The following is a 20,705-nucleotide window of genomic DNA, read 5'->3' on the forward strand; positions in this document are numbered from 1 at the left end:
GTGAAATTATTAACAAGAGCATATAGAAAATATAGAGCCATATCGGGAAATTTCACTTTCTCTTCAAGTAGAATCACCCGAAGAAATAAAAACTACAAAAACAAACTTTCAACAGGAGTGATAGAATAACATAAACATATTTTTTTCATCCTGACTATGATTTTGTCATAAAATTAAGAGGCACCAAGTCAGGCATTTACATTGTTGCATGTTCTCCAAATAACCGCGGGAGCTGTCTTTTTTGTATCGCTTGTTTACGGTATATGCCAACGTGTTTCTATCTCTATAAAATTAGCAAAGTAAATAGTAGTCATATGCAGCAGCATATGACTACTATTTCTACTTCAAATACAAGTGAGTGAGTGAGAAAACAGAACTGTCAAATCCGCAGAGCTACTGAGATGCCACAAGGGACAGCGCATCCATACCTTGCTTATATATCATTTTCACTGGTGAGTGATATATTGAATAAGACATGTCGCAATGGTTCTGCTCTTGAATAAAAAGAACGCGCGGTGTTCCACAGGCAAGGAACGACCAACAGGTCATACGATGGTAGTACGACCCAACAGTTACTCAGATGAACAAACGCGTATGGAAACGGACGTTTTTAGGATCGTAGTATGGTGGGGTTAAGGGAGGTAGCTGCCACCTGGAATTTCCACGCTGTCAATATGTGAATCTATGTAAATGTTCGAATCAGAGCTGAAGCTAGGTTCTGACCCTTGGGGATTTGGTAAGGCTACGCCCCTGGTAATTATATGCACGTTTGCGCACATGGTTTTGGTTGTACCGTAATCCATTTGCATTCCGGTTATAAACCGTAGACGCTTTTACACAATGAGTGCAAATGCACCATAACCTTTATTTTGATTCTCTAAACTTGGTTACAATTATACAGTTCCGTGATACTAATTTCCTTTGTGAACCAACATGAAAAGTTTCGCAAATTTTGCTAACACAGTGAACGTTAGCATTACTTCACTATTATTTTAATACTAATTAAAGTAAGGCTGCATTCACAAATAATGGTCGAGGGGCTGGAGGAATCGCGATTAAGATCTTGTTTTAGCTCCCTCCTAAGTATCTTAAAAAATTCTCAAGTTTCCCCGTCTAAATGGTCAATTTTTTTCAATTCCTCTCATTATCATATTATCATAAACATGCATTGCGTAATTCTGCTCGCAGATATTCAACACTACCTGTTATTAGTCGTTTGTAGAGCCATATTTCTATAAGGCAAGTTATGAAATTGATTAATTTTTAAGCGCATCAGTCGAGTTTTTGGATTTATCAGTGTACGGCGACTTGAGTTGATCCAAATCTGGCCTGGTCAGTGGCACCTACTGAAGAGCGCACAAAAGGATGATCATGAGAGAGTATGCAAATTGTGATTCCTGGCTACATTGTACCAAATTGTGAAAAACTGAGCACAATGACCTTCCAATTTTTTTTCAAACGTATGAGATATATATGACTAAGATGCTGCTTCAAATTGACAATACTGGAAGGCTAAAATATTCCATTAAAAAAAACCGTTTTAATCTCTAAACTTTTGGGTGTAATAATTGTAAATTTGGTAGAATTTAATTCCATTCAGGCACACATGTTTTTGTTTAAATTAGAGACTTTTCTGCTCAAAGTTTATTTTTTTGTTATTTTAGGATGAAAATGTGAAAATTTAGAAAATCAAGCATGGCGACCCCATCTTTTTTTCTTTTATTTGATTGTTCTCGTATGCCAAATTTCAAAAAGCCCTGATAACTTTCAAGTTTCCTGGTCTTTCATATCAGGTGTTGCTCTCTGCTCTGATCTTATGTGCAAGTCTATATCACTGTCATGAGCGTCATTTGATTCTAACTCTTCTTCAACTACATCAGAGTCAGAGCTTTCTCTGTCACTGTCGATATACAGTGACAGTGACACTGAAGGCTGAAGCTGTAGTAACTTTGATTATTTTGACAATACTTTTGTTCAGTTTATACAACCGTGTTCTTGTTTTACCCATTACAGCGTGTTGAACTGTCCAGTATTCAGCTTGCCAACACCCTGTGTATGTGCACTGTGCATTTGTATAATTGACAGATGACTTTCAATCTTTACTCAAATTTAATTATAATCTAATACATAATTATAGATTCACACTTTGTCGACAAACTGAATATTGTGTATTTCAGCATACTGTAGGGAGACAGCAAGAAACTATACTGATATATATTGCATAGATATATTGAAAAAATTATTAACAGTTGCAGCTTCTGCCCCATTAATTTTCAGGTCCCCTTATAGCCAGTGCAAACCTTTCAAATCCCCCTCCACTACAAAAAAAATTTCGAATCCCATTGATTTCCTTAAATCCCCCCTACCGTTTTTAGTGAACGCAGCCTAACACTAGACCACGATATGAAACAACGCACACTATTTATTACGCATAGTCCTTAATTTGCGTGTCTTACATGTTGGCGTACGAATTGTATTTGTGTTTGTTACGGGTATGTGATCCCTTTTTCATTATTGGTATCATCGTATAGTTTTGTTGAAACAAGCGCCATCGTAGCCTGTGTCTGTTCGACTTTAACAAGACTGTCTAATTGGTGCAAACTGTCGACAATAACATCGCAAATTTTATATTGTATTACTAATTTTGTGCTTATTTTCACAGAGAAAAGGTACAAGGTAAAACACGCCGATCTAACTGTTCATAATACCCTTAGTATTATTGTGGCCGGATGGCAATCCTGCTGTGAACTGCTATTCGTCGAATGATAACTACTTTGACAAAAGCTCGGAAGACGCTTTGTGTCAACAAGTATCACCTTGTCGTGCAGAGGCACATATAGTCGGTAGGTTTAGAGTGCGGTTCAATTCGGTGCCACATCTCAGTGTGTGACACGGCAACATTGCACGTACAAAACAAACAATTAGCTTAGGTATCACGACACATTTCAAAGTCACCGACTCATTGATTAATTACAGTAAACCAGCATGGATCCGCTGTATGTTGACAGAAAGCTGACCAGTTTATTACAATTGATCTACAATGTAACAATTTTTACAATTTCAGCGGAGGGTTAGAGAGCTGAAGAGGGCTCTTAACTGGAACTAAATAAAATAACACACATTTTCTTTTTTAAATTTAAACTGAAAGTGTAAACTAATCTACATTGTAGATAAAGGAAACCAAATTGATCAGATGTCGACCCCGACATAGCCTCCCCATGCTGCTTTACTGTAATCAATCGATGCATGGTACCCAAGCTAATCACTTATATCGTGCATACAAAGTATCCGTCTCACACCCCGATTTGTGGCACCGAATTGAAGCCCAATGTAAATGATAGCAGGACGGAGACAGGTTTATCCTTTGAAAGTGCATGGTTGCAAGTTGTAGTGTTTTGTTCCTATTTTCGACGCACCCCACATAATTACGCGGTACTTCATTGTGACAATTACTTGAACAACCATACACTACATTGTGTTGATAAAGCTGGAAGCTAACGCACCATTCCCAGTGCAGAAAATATTAACGCAGCTCATATTGTAGCAAAAGAAGTCATTTTTGCGTTCCTAATACATTTTTATTTTCGTGCATGAGTGGCTCATTCTTTCGTTTACAAGCACATATATTGAATGTAATGAGTCACCATTAATACCATATAAAGCACATCAAGAATTTTCATGAACGAGTGAAAACCAATAGGAATTTGTTGCACAGAACAGAACTGCCTTCCATTACCATTTAATGCTGCTCATAATGATAAAAGCGTGTTAATTGCAATTTGTGCGATGGAATGCTGGTTCTTATTGACTAGCAATTTATAATGTCAGGACAATATAATTATCAAACTTGTCTTACCTGTTTGTTTAAGCGTTAATGTGACTGCTGATAACGTTTTATCCGAGCTTCTACTTGCTGTATCTGATATATTTGCTGTAATTTCAGCCGTAGAGCCTTGGAAATGTGTCGGCGTTTGATGTGACGGGAGTAGCGTTGTCATTACTTCTTGCTTCGGAGAAATATTCTGCGAACTCTTTTCTAACTTGGTGCTGAACGATGACCCTGATGGCGGGGAAAATGTCGGTATATGTGGGAAATTAGTAATGGGAATTGTTTGAGTCAATTCGACGGTAGTCGTTTATGTTACGCAAGTTGTTACATCAAGAAGACTATAGGTTGGAAAACCAATAGGTACCTGTTGATCTGACCTGACTGGACCGATACTATAATTGTTGTTATAGATTTCTCTCATGTAAGAAAGGGGTACTTATTGTTTCTGTGCAAACCGACGACTCTGAAAACACTACAATCGTTCGAAAGTCACTGATTAATGTGCGGGCTGAACACACCAGGGCTCTGACAATATTTCAAATTCCCGATAGCTGATATCTAAAAAGTGTTGGTATTTCTGGAGTATTGTAACTGTAGGTTTGATACTTTCGTGAGATAGTATACGAAGACAATGCTTTCTTTTTGCAATATATCTAGGCAAAGGTTTCCGTATATCTCGATGGATAGTGCCTTGCGCTAACCCGATGACAGAATTTCAATAAAATACATTTTCACAGTATAAAACACAAACTATGTTTAATCCAACAAATGACGATAAGAATAAATAAATGATATGATATTATTACCCGCCGCAGTTTCCATATGGCTGAATTCTGTTAAAATATTTTCTGTTCCTGTGATAACATCAGCAGCAGAACTGTGAAAATCGGTGACAATTGGCTTCTCTGTTTTAACAGTAACATGAGATGAAGTAGTCTCGGTACTCGTTACTTCCCTGCTTCCTATTGACTCTGAAAACACTGTAAATGTAATAGGCAGTAAATACTAAGAACTAAGAAATGTTGTAAATTAAAAAATAAAACAACTATACTGAACAAGTTCAACATGTTCAATGCGACGGAACAATGGCTGAATTATTCAGAAAACTACATAAAATGCAATGAAATTCAAAACTTGTATCGCACCTGATTTTGCTGTCGACGAGGATGCTGCTGAAGTTTTCATAAAGCTCGATTGTGTTGAAATAGTTGCTGTTCCAGTCACACTCTGAGTGGGATAGCTGTGCACCTTGGTTACACTTGTCCAATATGTGGTGACAGAATCATGTGATGGGACAATCGTGGTACGCTCTTCTGTGCTTGCTTTCGACTCTGTAAATGCTGTGAATGAAGGTAATTATACGAACTCTTATGAACCCATATAGGAAGTACAAGTATGACGGAGACTACAAAAGGACGAGTCTTTTCTGTTTTACTGAAACTTGGTTGACCGAGGAGAAAGACACTACTATTGATGGGTTTACAACGATCCGTTTCGATAGAGACAAACTGAAAACAACGAAGAATATTGGTGGTGGCTTGTGCATGTTTGTGAATGAACAATGGGCAACCAACTTTTGTGTACGTGAAACTATCAGTAATCAACATTTTGAGATTTTAACTGTGTCTTTTAGACCACACTATTTACCACGTGAATTTGGACAAATTACTGTAATATTGGTTTATGTACCCGGTCCAGATTATACGCAAGCGGCTGAAAAAATTGTTGAATCTTATAATAAGGCGTTATCCAGGTCAACAGACCAACCGGTATTCATTTGCGGTGATTTTAACAGGTGCGACATTACAAATCTTCTCCCTAATTTGCATCAATACATAACCTGCCCAACACGTCTAAACAAAACCTTGGACATGTGTTTCGGTAACATTCCCCAAGCATTCGTTGCCAAAAGTCGACCTCCACTTGGCAGGTCTGACCACAATGTGATTCACCTACTGCCAAGTTACAGGCAGAAATTAAAAAGATTCGAACCTATCATAAAACAAGTAAAACAATGGACAAACGATAACATTGATGAACTTAAGGGATGCTTAGAAATAACTGATTGGCAAGTTTTCTTTCATAGTTGTATGGATGGAGATGAACTGACAGATACTTTGATTTCGTACATCCAATTTTGTGAGAACAATGTCATAACGTCAAAAGAAGTGCGTATCTATCCAAATAACAAACCATGGGTTACGAAAGAGCTCAAAATATGTCTGAATGAAAAGAAACATGCCTTTTTACAGCAAGATTCGAACAAAGTAAAAGTTATGAATAGGGAATTTCAAACTAAATCTAAATTGGCAAAAATTGCCTATAAAAACAAAGTTGAAGAGAAACTAAGTAATGGAAATGCCAGGCAGGCTTGGCAAGGCTTGAATAATATGATGGGGAGAAAACAGAAACAACAGCGCATGACCGTAGATCCAGTCAAGTTTGCCGATGAACTCAACCAGTTTTATGCACGTTTTGATCAACATATCTTTACAAGAGAGTGTGATCAGATCTGTAACACTCTCACTCAATCATGTTTTGAAGTTGATCGATGAACAGGATGTATCAAAATGTTTTCGAAGATTGAATTTCCATAAAGCCCCGGGACCAGATGGTTTAGGGGGAAGGGTGTTGAAACTGTGTGTCGAACAGCTTAGTCCTGTATTTACTCAGCTATTCAATACTTTGTTCAATTTAAACCATGTACCTCGGTCATGGAAAACCTCTACCATTATCCCTGTCCCCAAAAAGACAGGGGCTAAAGCACTGAATGATTTTCGCCCCGTTGCCCTGACATCGATCATAGCAAAATGTTTAGAACGACTTGTTTGTGACCAATTAATTGCATCTGTAACCAATCATTTAGATCCACTTCAGTTTGCTTACAGGGCAGGCAGGGGAGTCGAGGATGCAACTTTGACTCTTTTTAATTTGATAACAAGCCACCTAGATAACGCAGGTTCATATGTACGAGTTCTTTTCATGGATTTTTCATCAGCATTCAATACTATTCAACCACACCTGTTGCTACAGCGGCTTTTAAATGAATACCAGTCATAATATTGTATTATGGGTGAATCGGTTTTACGTGACCGACCACAGCGTGTCAGTGTAGAAGGCGTTCTATCCAAAGAGATTGTTTTAAAATACAGGTGTACCCCAGGGCTGCGTTTTATCGCCAGTTTTATTTTCCATCTACACCAATGAAATGACATGCAAGATTCGATCTTAACTTTGATAAAATATGCAGATGACATGGCTCTTGTTGGTTGCTTAAAAGACGAGTTCACCCTGTTTCAATATTTTGTTCAGATTGATCGACTCAATACCTGGTTCAAACAAAGCTTTCTCAAACTCAATGTTGGAAAAACAAAAGAATTGGTATGTGATAATAGGCGAGAAAGACAAACACCTAAAGTAATTGTAATTGATGATGAGGAGGTTGAGATTGTGAGTTTGTTTAAATATCTTGGCACCGGCATTGACAACAAACTCTGTTTCCAGGAAAACACCGATATTATTTACAAAAAATCACAGCAAAGACTATTTCTGCTAAGGAAGCTGAAAAGCTTCAATGTCAGTCAATGTATACTTGAACGAGTTTATAGGAGTCTAATAGAAAGTGTGATAAGCTTTAACATCGTAACATGGTATGGAAATCTCACTATAAGAAATAAGCTTAAACTTAGTAGTATAATCAATACGGCAAGCAAAGTTATTGGAACACAGCAAATTCCCTTATCAGTTTTATATCACAATTCCATGAACAGAAAAACACGTTCAATTCTTAATGATAGCACACATCCACTTTACAGATTGTTTCAGAAACTTCCGTCTGGGCGCAGATATCGAGTGCCTAGAGCTAGGAGAAATTTTTACAAACATTCTTTCATTCCGTCAGCAATATCTATTTTAAACAACACAGAATGAGTTGAACTCAATTTGTAGTTTTAACCACTTTTTTCAAATCACTTTCATGTGCTGTTGATCAGCAGTGTCTTTGTAATTGTGTTTCTATGTGTGCCATTTAACTCTGTATGTATTTTACTGTGAGTGATAAAAAGACGATTTTCCAAGTTTTGGACATAAAGTTATTCTAATTCTAATTCTAATTCTAATTCCAATTCCCTACAATTAATAACCCTAATCAGTTTGACAGATTAATTACTGAATCATCAAAACTATTAACTTTTGGTAGTATGTGGATCAAAAATGCAAGGGAGACATATATTTCCTCCTTGAAATTTTCAACTATTCTCTTACCAAAACGAGAACAAAAATAGGCGTACCAATTTTGATTCTTTACAAAAAAATCAACCGATATTAACTGATTTTTAAAATTGAAACTTGCCTAAATCTCTTCCTTGTCTGTATGAAGAAATAAGAAATCACGATTATTTTGCAAGAGTGGACCGGTAACATCTTCAGTTACTCTTAAAGCTTCAAAAAGCGCCCCTGAATAGGTGGACTTAAACAATATTCTTCACGTTTGTGACGCCGAGTTTTTGTCTCCGCGGACCATTATACCTTATTTGCCAACGCCTTTAAAATTATTTTCGCACCTAAATTTGTTTTGGATGGCATTGCTGCTAAAGTTTCCAGAAAACTCGATTGTGTTGAAAGGACTGCTGTACCAGTCACACTCTCAGTGGGATAGCGGTCCATTGTGGTTACACTTGGACTGTCTTTTGTAACAGTATCATGTGACGATGCAGTCACGCTAACCGTCTCTTCTTTGCTTGCTTTTGCCTCTGTAAATGCTGTAATTAGCAATGAATGAAGAAAATTATACTGATTCTCAGAGCGAATACTAAAACTAAAATCCTGTAGAATCTACTGTCTGTTAATTTGAGATATAAATTATGTAATCATTACAAGATTGCTAATTATCATATCATGTGACGATGCAGTCACGCTAACCGTCTCTTCTTTGCTTGCTTTTGACTCTGTAAATGCTGCAATTAGCAATGGATAAGATGTAGACAATTATAACCGATTCCAAAATCCAGATCAACGTTCACATTTCGGTACTTGATCATTATTTTTTTATTTTATTCATTTTATTTACACTTTATTGAGCGGCCGAATTACTGTACGTAATTTTTTTCATCGGGGCTCCTTACGGGAAAAAAGAAAGAAAACTACATATCACAGACATGCGTACAAGAGACGAAACTACAGGGAAACATTCTATTTTATGTAGTCTTTCAAGTTACGTTTGAAAGTATAAAGAGTAGCACTCTGTCTAATATCAGAAGGATAATGACCCGATAATAAAGATTTTTTGAATTCGTAATGGCCATAATCCATCTCTTATCTCTATATGGGGGAAACATCACAATTTTAACAAAACTCGCGGTAAATAGTTATTTACTTCGTAAGCTTTAAAACGAGCCTCCACACGTGGTAGGCTTAAACAATATTGTACACGTTTGAGAGGCACATATACCTTTGAGAGGCATATATACCTTATTATTATCGTACCTGACTTTCTTGTGGATGGCGTTGCTGCTGAAGTTTCCACAGAACTTGATTCCGTTGAAATGGTTCTTGTACCAGTCACACTCTGAGTAGGATAGCGATGCATCGTCGTTACACTTGGCCTGTCTGTTGTAACAGTATCATGTGACGATGCAGTCACGCTAACCGTCTCTTCTTTGCTTGCTTTCAACTCTGTAAATGCTGTAATAAACAATGAATGAAGACAATTATACCGATTCTTCAGAGCAATATTATAAGTATAATCCTATAGAATCAACGGTTCTGTTGAATTTGAGAGATGAATTGCTTGATCATTACAAAGATTAAATTCGGCTAGCAAATGATTCCAAATGAAAATGCTTAAATATGGTGTTAGCAATCGGATATGAACTTATAACGGACAGCACCTTGTCACCTAGCGGAGAAGCCATAGACAAAACCTCTGGGCAAAATCCCAAATCTCAAAAAGATTGCTTGGATAACCGACCTTACAGTTTTGACAATGAATTTTCTCATTGCGATCCCACCACACGCTGTAGAGTCGTGGAGGACGAACGTCGCACACTATTTATCACAACTATATCGAAGTGATAAATACATCGCCTTACCTCACCGTGGTACTATATACCTTACTTTAACAATTGTCGTACCTGACTCTGTTGTGGATGGCGTTGCTTCTGAAGTGTCCACAGAACTCGATTGCATTGAAATGGTTCTTGTACCAGTGACACTCTGAGTGGGATAGCGATGCATGGTGGTTTCACCTAATCTGTCTGTTGTACTAGTGCCATGTGATACAGGATGCGTTCTACCTTTCACTCTTGTGCTTTTAGGCAACTCTGACATGCCTGTAATTAACAATATATCAGTGTTCGAAATAACACCTGTCCGGCAGTCCGAGACTGGTTGTTTTTCTGCCGGACTGGTAAAATAAAAAAGTTACCAGTCCGGCGGACAGGTTGACTTTAGCGTGGGGAGTCTTCTTTAAAGCTATGTGTGCTATTTTTTCTCCGGGCTCCCATTCGAATTTTATGGCGAGACAGTTTTCTTTCCCGTAAATTCATCCTACTCAACAGCGCATAACAAAAATACTTAGGCACATAAAAGTAATCCTAGTATCAGGACTGGTAAGTTTTTGGCAGGACAGGCAATTTTTTGAAGTTACCAGTCCTGGTGACTGGTTGATATTTTCCATGAATTTCGAACACTGTCTATATATCTAAATTACAAATGTTATGAGACAATACTAGAATTACATGTCAATGTGCTGCTACAAATAAACATAAATCTTGGTACTGTACACAAGGTTTATACTACAAAAATTTATCCCGAAGTATGTAAGATAAGATTTAACAGTATCTGCGTTACTGTGCCCCTTCTCACTATTCTTTTACACAGGGTGAAGCAAGACAATAGAAATGACATTTGGTACTAACAGGCATGCTTCAATGAATGTGACCAAGATATTGACGAAATTCAAAACTAGCATATCACCTGATGTGGCCGTCGAAGAGGTTGCTTGTGATGTTTCCATTACGCTAGATTGTGTTGATGTAGTGGTTGTTCCTGTTACACTCTGGGCAGGATAGCTGTGCATCGTCGTAACACTTGGCCTGTCTGTTTTAACAGTATCACGCGACGATGCAGTCTCGCTAACCTTTTCTTCTTTGCTTGTTTTCGACTCTGTAAATGCTGTAAATAGCAATGGATGAAGACAATTACACCCCTTTCCAAATATCCATATCAACGTAAACATTTTTGTACTTGATCATTGTGGTAAAGTAACCCGATATTAACCGATTTTTTGATTCGTTATGGCCATAATCCATGTCTTATCTCTTAATGTTGGGAATAAGAATCTCAATAAAAAATCGCAGTAAATAGCTACTTACTTCGTAAGCTTCAAAGGAGCCTCCACAAATGGTAGGCTAAAACATATTGTACATGTTTGAGAGGCACAGCTTATGTCACCGTCGTACATTATACCTTATTATTATCGTACCTGACTTTCTTGTGGATGGCGTTGCTGCTGAAGTTTCCACAGAACTTGATTCCATTGAAATGGTTCTTGTACCAGTGACACTCTGAGAGGGATAGCGATGCATCGTCGTTACACTTGGACTGTCTGTTGTAACAGTATCATGTGACGATCCAGTCACGCTAACCGTCTCTTTTTTGCTTGCTTTTGCCCCTGTAAATGCTGTAATTAGCAAAAATTGAAGACCATTATACCGATTCTCAAGAGCGAATACTAAAAATAAAATCCTGTAGAATCAACTGTTCTGTTGAATTTGAGATACAAATTGTTTCATCATTACAAAGATTGAATTTGGCTAGCAAATGATTCGAAAGGAAAAACTTAAATATGGTGTTAACAATCGGGTTCGAACTCATAACTGACAGCACCTGGCCACCTGGCGGCGAGCCACAGACAAAACCTCTGGGCAAAATCCCAAACCTCAAAAATATTGCTCGGATAACCGAACTTAGAGTTTTGACGTTTTGTCTCATTGCGATCCCACCACCTGCTGTAGAGTCGTAAAGGACGAACACATGCACACTATTTATCACAACTATATCGAAGTGATAAATACATCGCCTTACCTCACCGTGGTACTATATACCTTACTTTAACAATTGTCGTACCTGACTCTGTTGTGGATGGCGTTGCTGCTGAAGTGTCCACTGAACTCGATTGCATTGAAATGGTTCTTGTACCAGTGACACTCTGAGTGGGATAGCGATGCATGGTGGTTTCACCTAATCTGTCTGTTGTACTAGTGCCATGTGATACAGGATGCGTTCTACCTTTCACTCTTGTGCTTTTAGGCAACTCTGACATGCCTGTAATTAACAATATATATCTAAATTACAAATGTTATGAGACAATACTAGAATTACATGTCAATGTGCTGCTACAAATAAACATAAATCTTGGAACTGTATACAAGGTTTATACTACAAAAATTTATCCCGAAGTATGTAAGATAAGATTTAACATTATCTGCGTTACTGTGCCCCTTCTCACTATTCTTTTACACAGGGTGAAGCAAGACAATAGAAATAACATTTGGTACTAACAGGCATGCTTCATGAATGTGACCAAGATATTGACGAAATTCAAAACTAGCATATCACCTGATGTGGCCGTCGAAGAGGTTGCTTGTGATGTTTCCATTACGCTAGATTGTATTGATGTAGTGGTTGTTCCTGTTACACTCTGGGCAGGATAGCTGTGCATCGTGTAACACTTGGCCTGTCTGTTTTAACAGTATCACGCGACGATGCAGTCTCGCTAACCTTTTCTTCTTTGCTTGTTTTCGACTCTGTAAATGCTGTAAATAGCAATGGATGAAGACAATTACACCCTTTCCAATATCCATATCAACGTAAACATTTTGTACTTGATCATTGTGGTAAAAGTAACCCGATATTAACCGATTTTTTGAATTCGTTATGGCCATAATCCATGTCTTATCTCTTAATGTTGGGAATCAGAATCTCAATAAAAAATCGCAGTAAATAGCTACTTACTTCGTAAGCTTCAAAAGGAGCCTCCACAAATGGTAGGCTAAAACAATATTGTACATGTTTGAGAGGCACAGCTTATGTCACCGTCGTACATTATACCTTATTATTATCGTACCTGACTTTCTTGTGGATGGCGTTGCTGCTGAAGTTTCCACAGAACTTGATTCCATTGAAATGGTTCTTGTACCAGTGACACTCTGAGAGGGATAGCGATGCATCGTCGTTACACTTGGACTGTCTGTTGTAACAGTATCATGTGACGATCCAGTCACGCTAACCGTCTCTTTTTTGCTTGCTTTTGCCCCTGTAAATGCTGTAATTAGCAAAAATTGAAGACCATTATACCGATTCTCAAGAGCGAATCTAAAATAAAATCCTGTAGAATCAACTGTTCTGTTGAATTTGAGATACAAATTGTTTCATCATTACAAAGATTGAATTTGGCTAGCAAATGATTCGAAAGGAAAAACTTAAATATGGTGTTAACAATCGGGTTCGAACTCATAACTGACAGCACCTGGCCACCTGGCGGCGAGCCACAGACAAAACCTCTGGGCAAAATCCCAAACCTCAAAAATATTGCTCGGATAACCGAACTTAGAGTTTTGACGTTTTTTCTCATTGCGATCCCACCACCTGCTGTAGAGTCGTAAAGGACGAACACATGCACACTATTTATCACAACTATATCGAAGTGATAAATACATCGCCTTACCTCACCGTGGTACTATATACCTTACTTTAACAATTGTCGTACCTGACTCTGTTGTGGATGGCGTTGCTGCTGAAGTGTCCACAGAACTCGATTGCATTGAAATGGTTCTTGTACCAGTGACACTCTGAGTGGGATAGCGATGCATGGTGGTTTCACCTAATCTGTCTGTTGTACTAGTGCCATGTGATACAGGATGCGTTCTACCTTTCACTCTTGTGCTTTTAGGCAACTCTGACATTTCTGTAATTAGCAATATATATCTAAATTACAATGTTATGAGACAATACTAGAATTACATGTCATGTGCTGCTACAAATAAACACAAATCTTGGTACTGTACACAAGTTTGTATAGTCTACAAAAATGTATCCCAAAATATGTAACATAAGATTTAACACGATCTGCGTTATACTTCCCCTTCTCACTATTCTTTTACACAGGGTGAAGCGACACAATAGAAATAACATTTGGTACTGACAGGCATGCTTAATGAATGTGACCAAGATATTGACGAAATTCAAAACTAGCATATCACCTGATGTTGCCGTCGGAGAGGTTGCTGCTGATGTTTCCATAGCGCTAGATTGAGTTGGAGTGGTGGTTGTTCCTGTTAAACTCTGTGAAGGATAGCTGTGCATCTTGGTTGCTCTTGGCCTGTCTGTGGTAGCAGTATCATGTGACGATGCAGTCTCGCTAACCTTTTCTTCTTTGCTTGTTTTCGACTCTGTGAATGCTGTAATTAGCAATCGATGAAGACAATTATATGGTACGGATTCAAAATATCCAGATCAACGTACACATTTTGGTTCTTGAGAAACAATAACCTGATTTTAAACCAATATTTAAAATTCGAAATGGCCGTTATCCTTGTACTATCTCTCTATGCGAAAAGTCACAATTTTCACAATAGTGGCTCTAAATCTTTATTTACTTCGTAAGCTTCAAAACGAGCTTCCACAAGTTTTAGGCTTTAACAATATTGTACACGTTTGAGAGACCAAATTCATGTCCCCTTGGTACAATATACCTTATTATTGTCGTACCTGACTTTGTTGAGGATGGCGTTGCTGAAGTTTCCACGGAACTCGATTGCGTTGAAACAGTTGTTGTACCAGTCACACTCTGAGTGGGATAGCGTTGCTTTGTGGTTACACCTAATTTGTCTGCTGTAACAGTGCCATGTGATAAAGAAGGCGTTCCACCCTGCACTCTTGTGCTTTTAGGCAACTCTGGCATTCCTGTAAAATTGAATATATGCCTACAATTACAAATGTTATGAGACAATAATAGAATTACAGATCCATGTCCTCCTACAAATAAACACACTTCTTGATACTGTACACAAGGGATACACTAAAAGATGCATCCCAATTATGCATTAACAGTTTTTTACGTGATCTGCATTATTGTTCACTTCTATTCACCATTAATTTACATGGTGAAGTCACAAAATAGAAATAACATTTGGTACTGACAGGCATGTTTAATGTATGTGACCAAGATATAGGCGAAATTCGAAACTAGCATATCACCTGATGTAGCCGTCGAAGAGGTTGCTTGTGATGTTTCCATTACGCTAGATTGTATTGATGTAGTGGTTGTTCCTGTTACACTCTGTGCAGGATAGCTGTGCATCGTGGTTACACTTGGCCTGTCTGTTTTAACAGTATCATGTGACGATGCAGTCACGCTAACCTTCTCTTCTTTGCTTGTTTTCGACTCTGTAAATGCTGTAATTAGCAATGAATGAACAAAATTATACCCATTCAAAAATCCAGATCAACTTACACATTTTGGTACTTGATCATTGCTGAAAACTAACCCGATATTAACCGATTTTTTGAATTCGTAAAGGACATAATCCATGTCTTATCTCTAAATGTTGGGAACCAGAATTTTAATAAACTCGCGGTAAATAGTTACTTACTTCGTGAGCTTCAAAAGGAGCCTCCACAAATAGTAGGCTTAACCAATATTGTACATGTTTGAGAGGCACAGCTTATGTCACCGTCGTACATTATACCTTATTATTATCGTACCTGACTTTCTTGTGGATGGCGTTGCTGCTGAACTTTCCACAGAACTTGATTCCATTGAAATGGTTCTTGTACCAGTCACACTCTGAGAGGGATAGCGATGCACAGTCGTTACACTTGGCCTGTCTGTTGTAACAGTATCATGTGACGATGCAGTCACGCTAACCGTCTCTTTTTTGCTTGCTTTTGCCCCTGTAAATGCTGTAATGAGCAATGAATGAAGACAATTATACCGATTCTCAAGAGCGAATATTAAAAATAAAATCGTGTAGATACAACTGTTCTGTTGAATTTGAGATATAAATTGTTTAATCATAACAAAGATTGAATTTGGCTAGCAAATGATTCGAAAGGAAAAAAGTTAAATATGGTGTTAACAATGGGTTCGAACTCATAACTGACAGCAGCTAGTCACCTAGCGGAGAGGCACAGACAAAACCTCTTTGCAGAATCCCAAACCTCAAAAATATACCTCGGATAACCGAACGTATGGTTTTGACGTTTTGTCTCATTGCGATCCCGCCACATGCTGTAGAGTCATGAAGGACGAACGCTCGCACACTATTTATCACAAACTATATCGAAGTGATAAATACATCGCCTTACCTCACCGTGGTACTATATACCTTACTTTAACAATTGTCGTACCTGACTCTGTTGTGGATGGCGTTGCTGCTGAAGTGTCCACTGAACTCGATTGCATTGAAATGGTTCTTGTACCAGTGACACTCTGAGTGGGATAGTGATGCATGGTGGTTTCACCTAATCTGTCTGTTGTACTAGTGCCATGTGATACAGGATGCGTTCTACCTTTCACTCTTGTGCTTTTAGGCAACTCTGACATTTCTGTAATTAGCAATATATATCTAAATTACAAATGCTATGAGACAATACTAGAATTACATGTCAATGTGCTGCTACAAATAAACACAAAATCTTGGTACTGTACACAAGGTTTATACTACAAAAATGTATCCCAAAATATGAAACATAAGATTTAACACGATCTGCGTTATACTTCCCCTTCTCACTATTCTTTTACACAGGGTGAAGCGACACAATAGAAATAACATTTGGTACTGACAGGCATGCTTATTGTATGTGACCAAGATATAGGCGAAATTCGAAACTAGCATATCACCTGATGTAGCCGTCGAAGAGGTTGCTTGTGATGTTTCCATTACGCTAGATTGTATTGATGTAGTGGTTGTTCCTGTTACACTCTGGGCAGGATAGCTGTGCATCGTGGTTACACTTGGCCTGTCTGTTTTAACAGTATCATGTGACGATGCAGTCACGCTAACCTTCTCTTCTTTGCTTGTTTTCGACTCTGTAAATGCTGTAATTAGCAATGGATGAACACAATATACCCATTCAAAAATCCAGATCAACGTACACATTTTGGTACTTGATCATTGCGGAAAACTAACCCGATATTAACCGATTTTTGAATTCGTAAAGGACATAATCCATGTCTTATCTCTAAATGTTGGGAACCAGAATTTTAATAAAACTCGCGGTAAATAGTTACTTACTTCGTAAGCTTCAAAAGGAGCCTCCACAAATGGTAGGCTTAAACAATATTGTACATGTTTGAGAGGCACAGCTTATGTCACCGTCGTACATTATACCTTATTATTATCGTACCTGACTTTCTTGTGGATGGCGTTGCTGTTGAAGTTTCCACAGAACTTGATTCCATTGAAATGGTTCTTGTACCAGTGACACTCTGAGAGGGATAGCGATGCATCGTCGTTACACTTGGACTGTCTGTTGTAACAGTATCATGTGACGATGCAGTCACGCTAACCGTCTCTTTTTTGCTTGCTTTTGCCCCTGTAAATGCTGTAATGAGCAATGAATGAAGACAATTATACCGATTCTCAAGAGCGAATATTAAAAATAAAATCGTGTAGATACAACTGTTCTGTTGAATTTGAGATATAAATTGTTTAATCATAACAAAGATTGAATTTGGCTAGCAAATGATTCGAAAGGAAAAAAGTTAAATATGGTGTTAACAATGGGGTTCGAACTCATAACTGACAGCAGCTAGTCACCTAGCGGAGAGGCACAGACAAAACCTCTTTGCAGAATCCCAAACCTCAAAAATATACCTCGGATAACCGAACGTATGGTTTTGACGTTTTTTCTCATTGCGATCCCGCCACATGCTGTAGAGTCATGAAGGACGAACGCTCGCACACTATTTATCACAACTATATCGAAGTGATAAATACATCGCCTTACCTCACCGTGGTACTATATACCTTACTTTAACAATTGTCGTACCTGACTCTGTTGTGGATGGCGTTGCTCTGAAGTGTCCACTGAACTCGATTGCATTGAAATGGTTCTTGTACCAGTGACACTCTGAGTGGGATAGTGATGCATGGTGCTTTCACCTAATCTGTCTGTTGTACTAGTGCCATGTGATACAGGATGCGTTCTACCTTTCACTCTTGTGCTTTTAGGCAACTCTGACATTTCTGTAATTAGCAATATATATCTAAATTACAAATGCTATGAGACAATACTAGAATTACATGTCAATGTGCTGCTACAAATAAACACAAATCTTGGTACTGTACACAAGGTTTATACTACAAAAATGTATCCCAAAATATGAAACATAAGATTTAACACGATCTGCGTTATACTTCCCCTTCTCACTATTCTTTTACACAGGGTGAAGCGACACAATAGAAATAACATTTGGTACTGACAGGCATGCTTATTGTATGTGACCAAGATATAGGCGAAATTCGAAACTAGCATATCACCTGATGTAGCCGTCGAAGAGGTTGCTTGTGATGTTTCCATTACGCTAGATTGTATTGATGTAGTGGTTGTTCCTGTTACACTCTGGGCAGGATAGCTGTGCATCGTGGTTACACTTGGCCTGTCTGTTTTAACAGTATCATGTGACGATGCAGTCACGCTAACCTTCTCTTCTTTGCTTGTTTTCGACTCTGTAAATGCTGTAATTAGCAATGGATGAACACAATTATACCCATTCAAAAATCCAGATCAACGTACACATTTTGGTACTTGATCATTGCGGAAAACTAACCCGATATTAACCGATTTTTTGAATTCGTAAAGGACATAATCCATGTCTTATCTCTAAATGTTGGGAACCAGAATTTTAATAAAACTCGCGGTAAATAGTTATTCACTTCGTAAGCTTCAAAACGACCCTCCACAAGTGGTAGGCTTAAACAATATTGTACATGTTTGAGACGCACAACCTATGTTACCGTTGTACATTATACCTTATTATTGTCGTACCTGACTTTCTTGTGGATGGCGTTGCTGTTGAAGTTTCCACAGAACTTGATTCCATTGAAATGGTTCTTGTACCAGTCACACTCTGAGTAGGATAGCGATGCATCGTCGTTACACTTGGCCTGTCTGTTGTAACAGTATCATGTGACGATGCAGTCACGCTAACCGTCTCTTCTTTGCTTGCTATCGACTCTGTAAATGCTGTAATTAGCAATGGATAAAGACAATTATACCGATTCTCAAGAGCGAATACTAAAATAAAATCCTGTAGAAACGACTGTTCTGTTGAATTTGAGATATAAATTGTTTCATCATTACAAGGATTGAATTTGGCTAGCAAATGATTCGAAAGGGAAAAACTTAAATATGGTGTTAACAATCGGGTTCGAACTCATAACTGACAGTAGCTAGTCACCTAGCGGATGTACCCCTATTTGTAACAATCAACCCTATTTGTAACAAAACTTAATTTTTAAAAAACTTTGCCGTATTTGTTGAAATATTAATAAAATATGCATATTTGTATGTTGGGGGCAATTTTCTTTTTTTTTCCTTGTCAAAACTCATTGTTCCGAAACTGCTTTTGTTACAAATTGGGTTGATTGTTACAAATAGGGATGACATGACAACCCTATTTGTAACAAACAACCCTATTTGTAACAAAACCTAATTTCAAAAAACCTTGGTCGTATTTGATGAAATCTTGATGAAATATACATATTTATATGTTTGGGGGCAATTTTTTTTTTTCCTTGTAGAAACTCATTTTTTCCGAAAATGCTCGTTAGATTAAATTTCGTTGTGCAGGTTCCTAGGGATAAGAGGCCTACTCGTAAGATATAATAAAGTCGTGTAGATACATGCCAAAAGTTTGTTTCAGGGCGATTTTTACGAATTTCGGTCAAAAATGTTAAGGAATCTTGTTTTCTGACCGAAATCTTACTAAACCTATATTGGTTTAACTTTTGTTACAAATTGAGTTGATTGTTACAAATAGGGGTGACGTGTCAAGCCTTTTTGTAACAATCAACCCTTTTTGTAACATAATAAAACCTATTTGTAACAAAACCTTATTTTCAAAAAAACTTGGCCGTATTTGATGAAATCCTGATGAAATATACGTATTAGTATGTTTGGGGGCAATTCTTATTTTTCCTTGTTGAAACTCATTTTTTCCGAAATGCTCGTTAGATTAAATTTCGTTGTGCAGGTTCCTAGGGATAAGAGGCCTACTTGTAAGATATAATCCGGTCGTGCAGGTACATGCCAACAGTTTGTTTCGGGGCAATTTTCACAAATTTCGGTCAAAAATATTAAGGAATCTTGTTTTCTGACCGAAATCATACTAAACCTATATAGGGTTAACTTTTGTTACAAATTGGGTCGATTGTTACCAATAGGGTTGACACATCACCCCTATTTGTAACAATCAACCCAATTTGTAACACAAGTTTACCCAATATAGGTTTACTAAGATTTCGGTCAGAAAACAAGATTCCTTGACATTTGGACCGAAATTGGTGAAAATTGCCCCGAAACAAACTGTTGGCATGTATCTGCACGACTTGATTATATCTTACGAGTCGGCCTCTTATCCCTAGGAACATGCACAACGAAATTTATTCTAACGAGCATTTTCGGTAAAATAAGTTTCAACAAGGAAAAAAAGAAAATTGCCCCAAAATACTAATATGTATATTTCATCAAGATTTCATCAATACGGCTAATTTTTTTGAAAATAAGGTTTTGTAACAAATTGGTTAAATTTTGTTACAAATAGGGTTTATGGTTACAAATAGGATTGACGGTTACAAATAGGGTTGAC

At 37.7% G+C, this 20,705-nt stretch overlaps 1 protein-coding gene across 1 annotated transcript in view; it reads right to left on the reverse strand.

The window, feature by feature from the left end:
- LOC139117655 (pneumococcal serine-rich repeat protein-like) overlaps positions 1–20,705 on the reverse strand; it is a 78,008-nt gene that overhangs the window by 55,307 nt on the left and 1,996 nt on the right. Inside the window, exons 3-21 of the mRNA XM_070680896.1 lie at positions 18,884–19,081; positions 18,376–18,573; positions 17,240–17,437; positions 16,734–16,931; positions 16,241–16,438; positions 15,596–15,793; positions 15,089–15,286; positions 14,600–14,794; positions 14,092–14,289; positions 13,599–13,796; positions 12,957–13,154; positions 11,957–12,154; positions 11,313–11,510; positions 10,805–11,002; positions 9,961–10,158; positions 9,314–9,511; positions 8,464–8,589; positions 4,975–5,169; positions 3,857–4,060 (exon numbers count right to left, since the gene is read on the reverse strand). Coding sequence (XP_070536997.1) covers positions 3,857–4,060; positions 4,975–5,169; positions 8,464–8,589; positions 9,314–9,511; positions 9,961–10,158; positions 10,805–11,002; positions 11,313–11,510; positions 11,957–12,154; positions 12,957–13,154; positions 13,599–13,796; positions 14,092–14,289; positions 14,600–14,794; positions 15,089–15,286; positions 15,596–15,793; positions 16,241–16,438; positions 16,734–16,931; positions 17,240–17,437; positions 18,376–18,573; positions 18,884–19,081 — 3,690 coding nt within the window. The remainder of the gene's footprint in view (positions 1–3,856; positions 4,061–4,974; positions 5,170–8,463; positions 8,590–9,313; positions 9,512–9,960; positions 10,159–10,804; positions 11,003–11,312; positions 11,511–11,956; positions 12,155–12,956; positions 13,155–13,598; positions 13,797–14,091; positions 14,290–14,599; positions 14,795–15,088; positions 15,287–15,595; positions 15,794–16,240; positions 16,439–16,733; positions 16,932–17,239; positions 17,438–18,375; positions 18,574–18,883; positions 19,082–20,705) is intronic.

This window comes from Ptychodera flava, chromosome 18 (genome assembly GCF_041260155.1).
Source record: "Ptychodera flava strain L36383 chromosome 18, AS_Pfla_20210202, whole genome shotgun sequence".
Lineage (NCBI taxonomy): Eukaryota > Metazoa > Hemichordata > Enteropneusta > Ptychoderidae > Ptychodera > Ptychodera flava.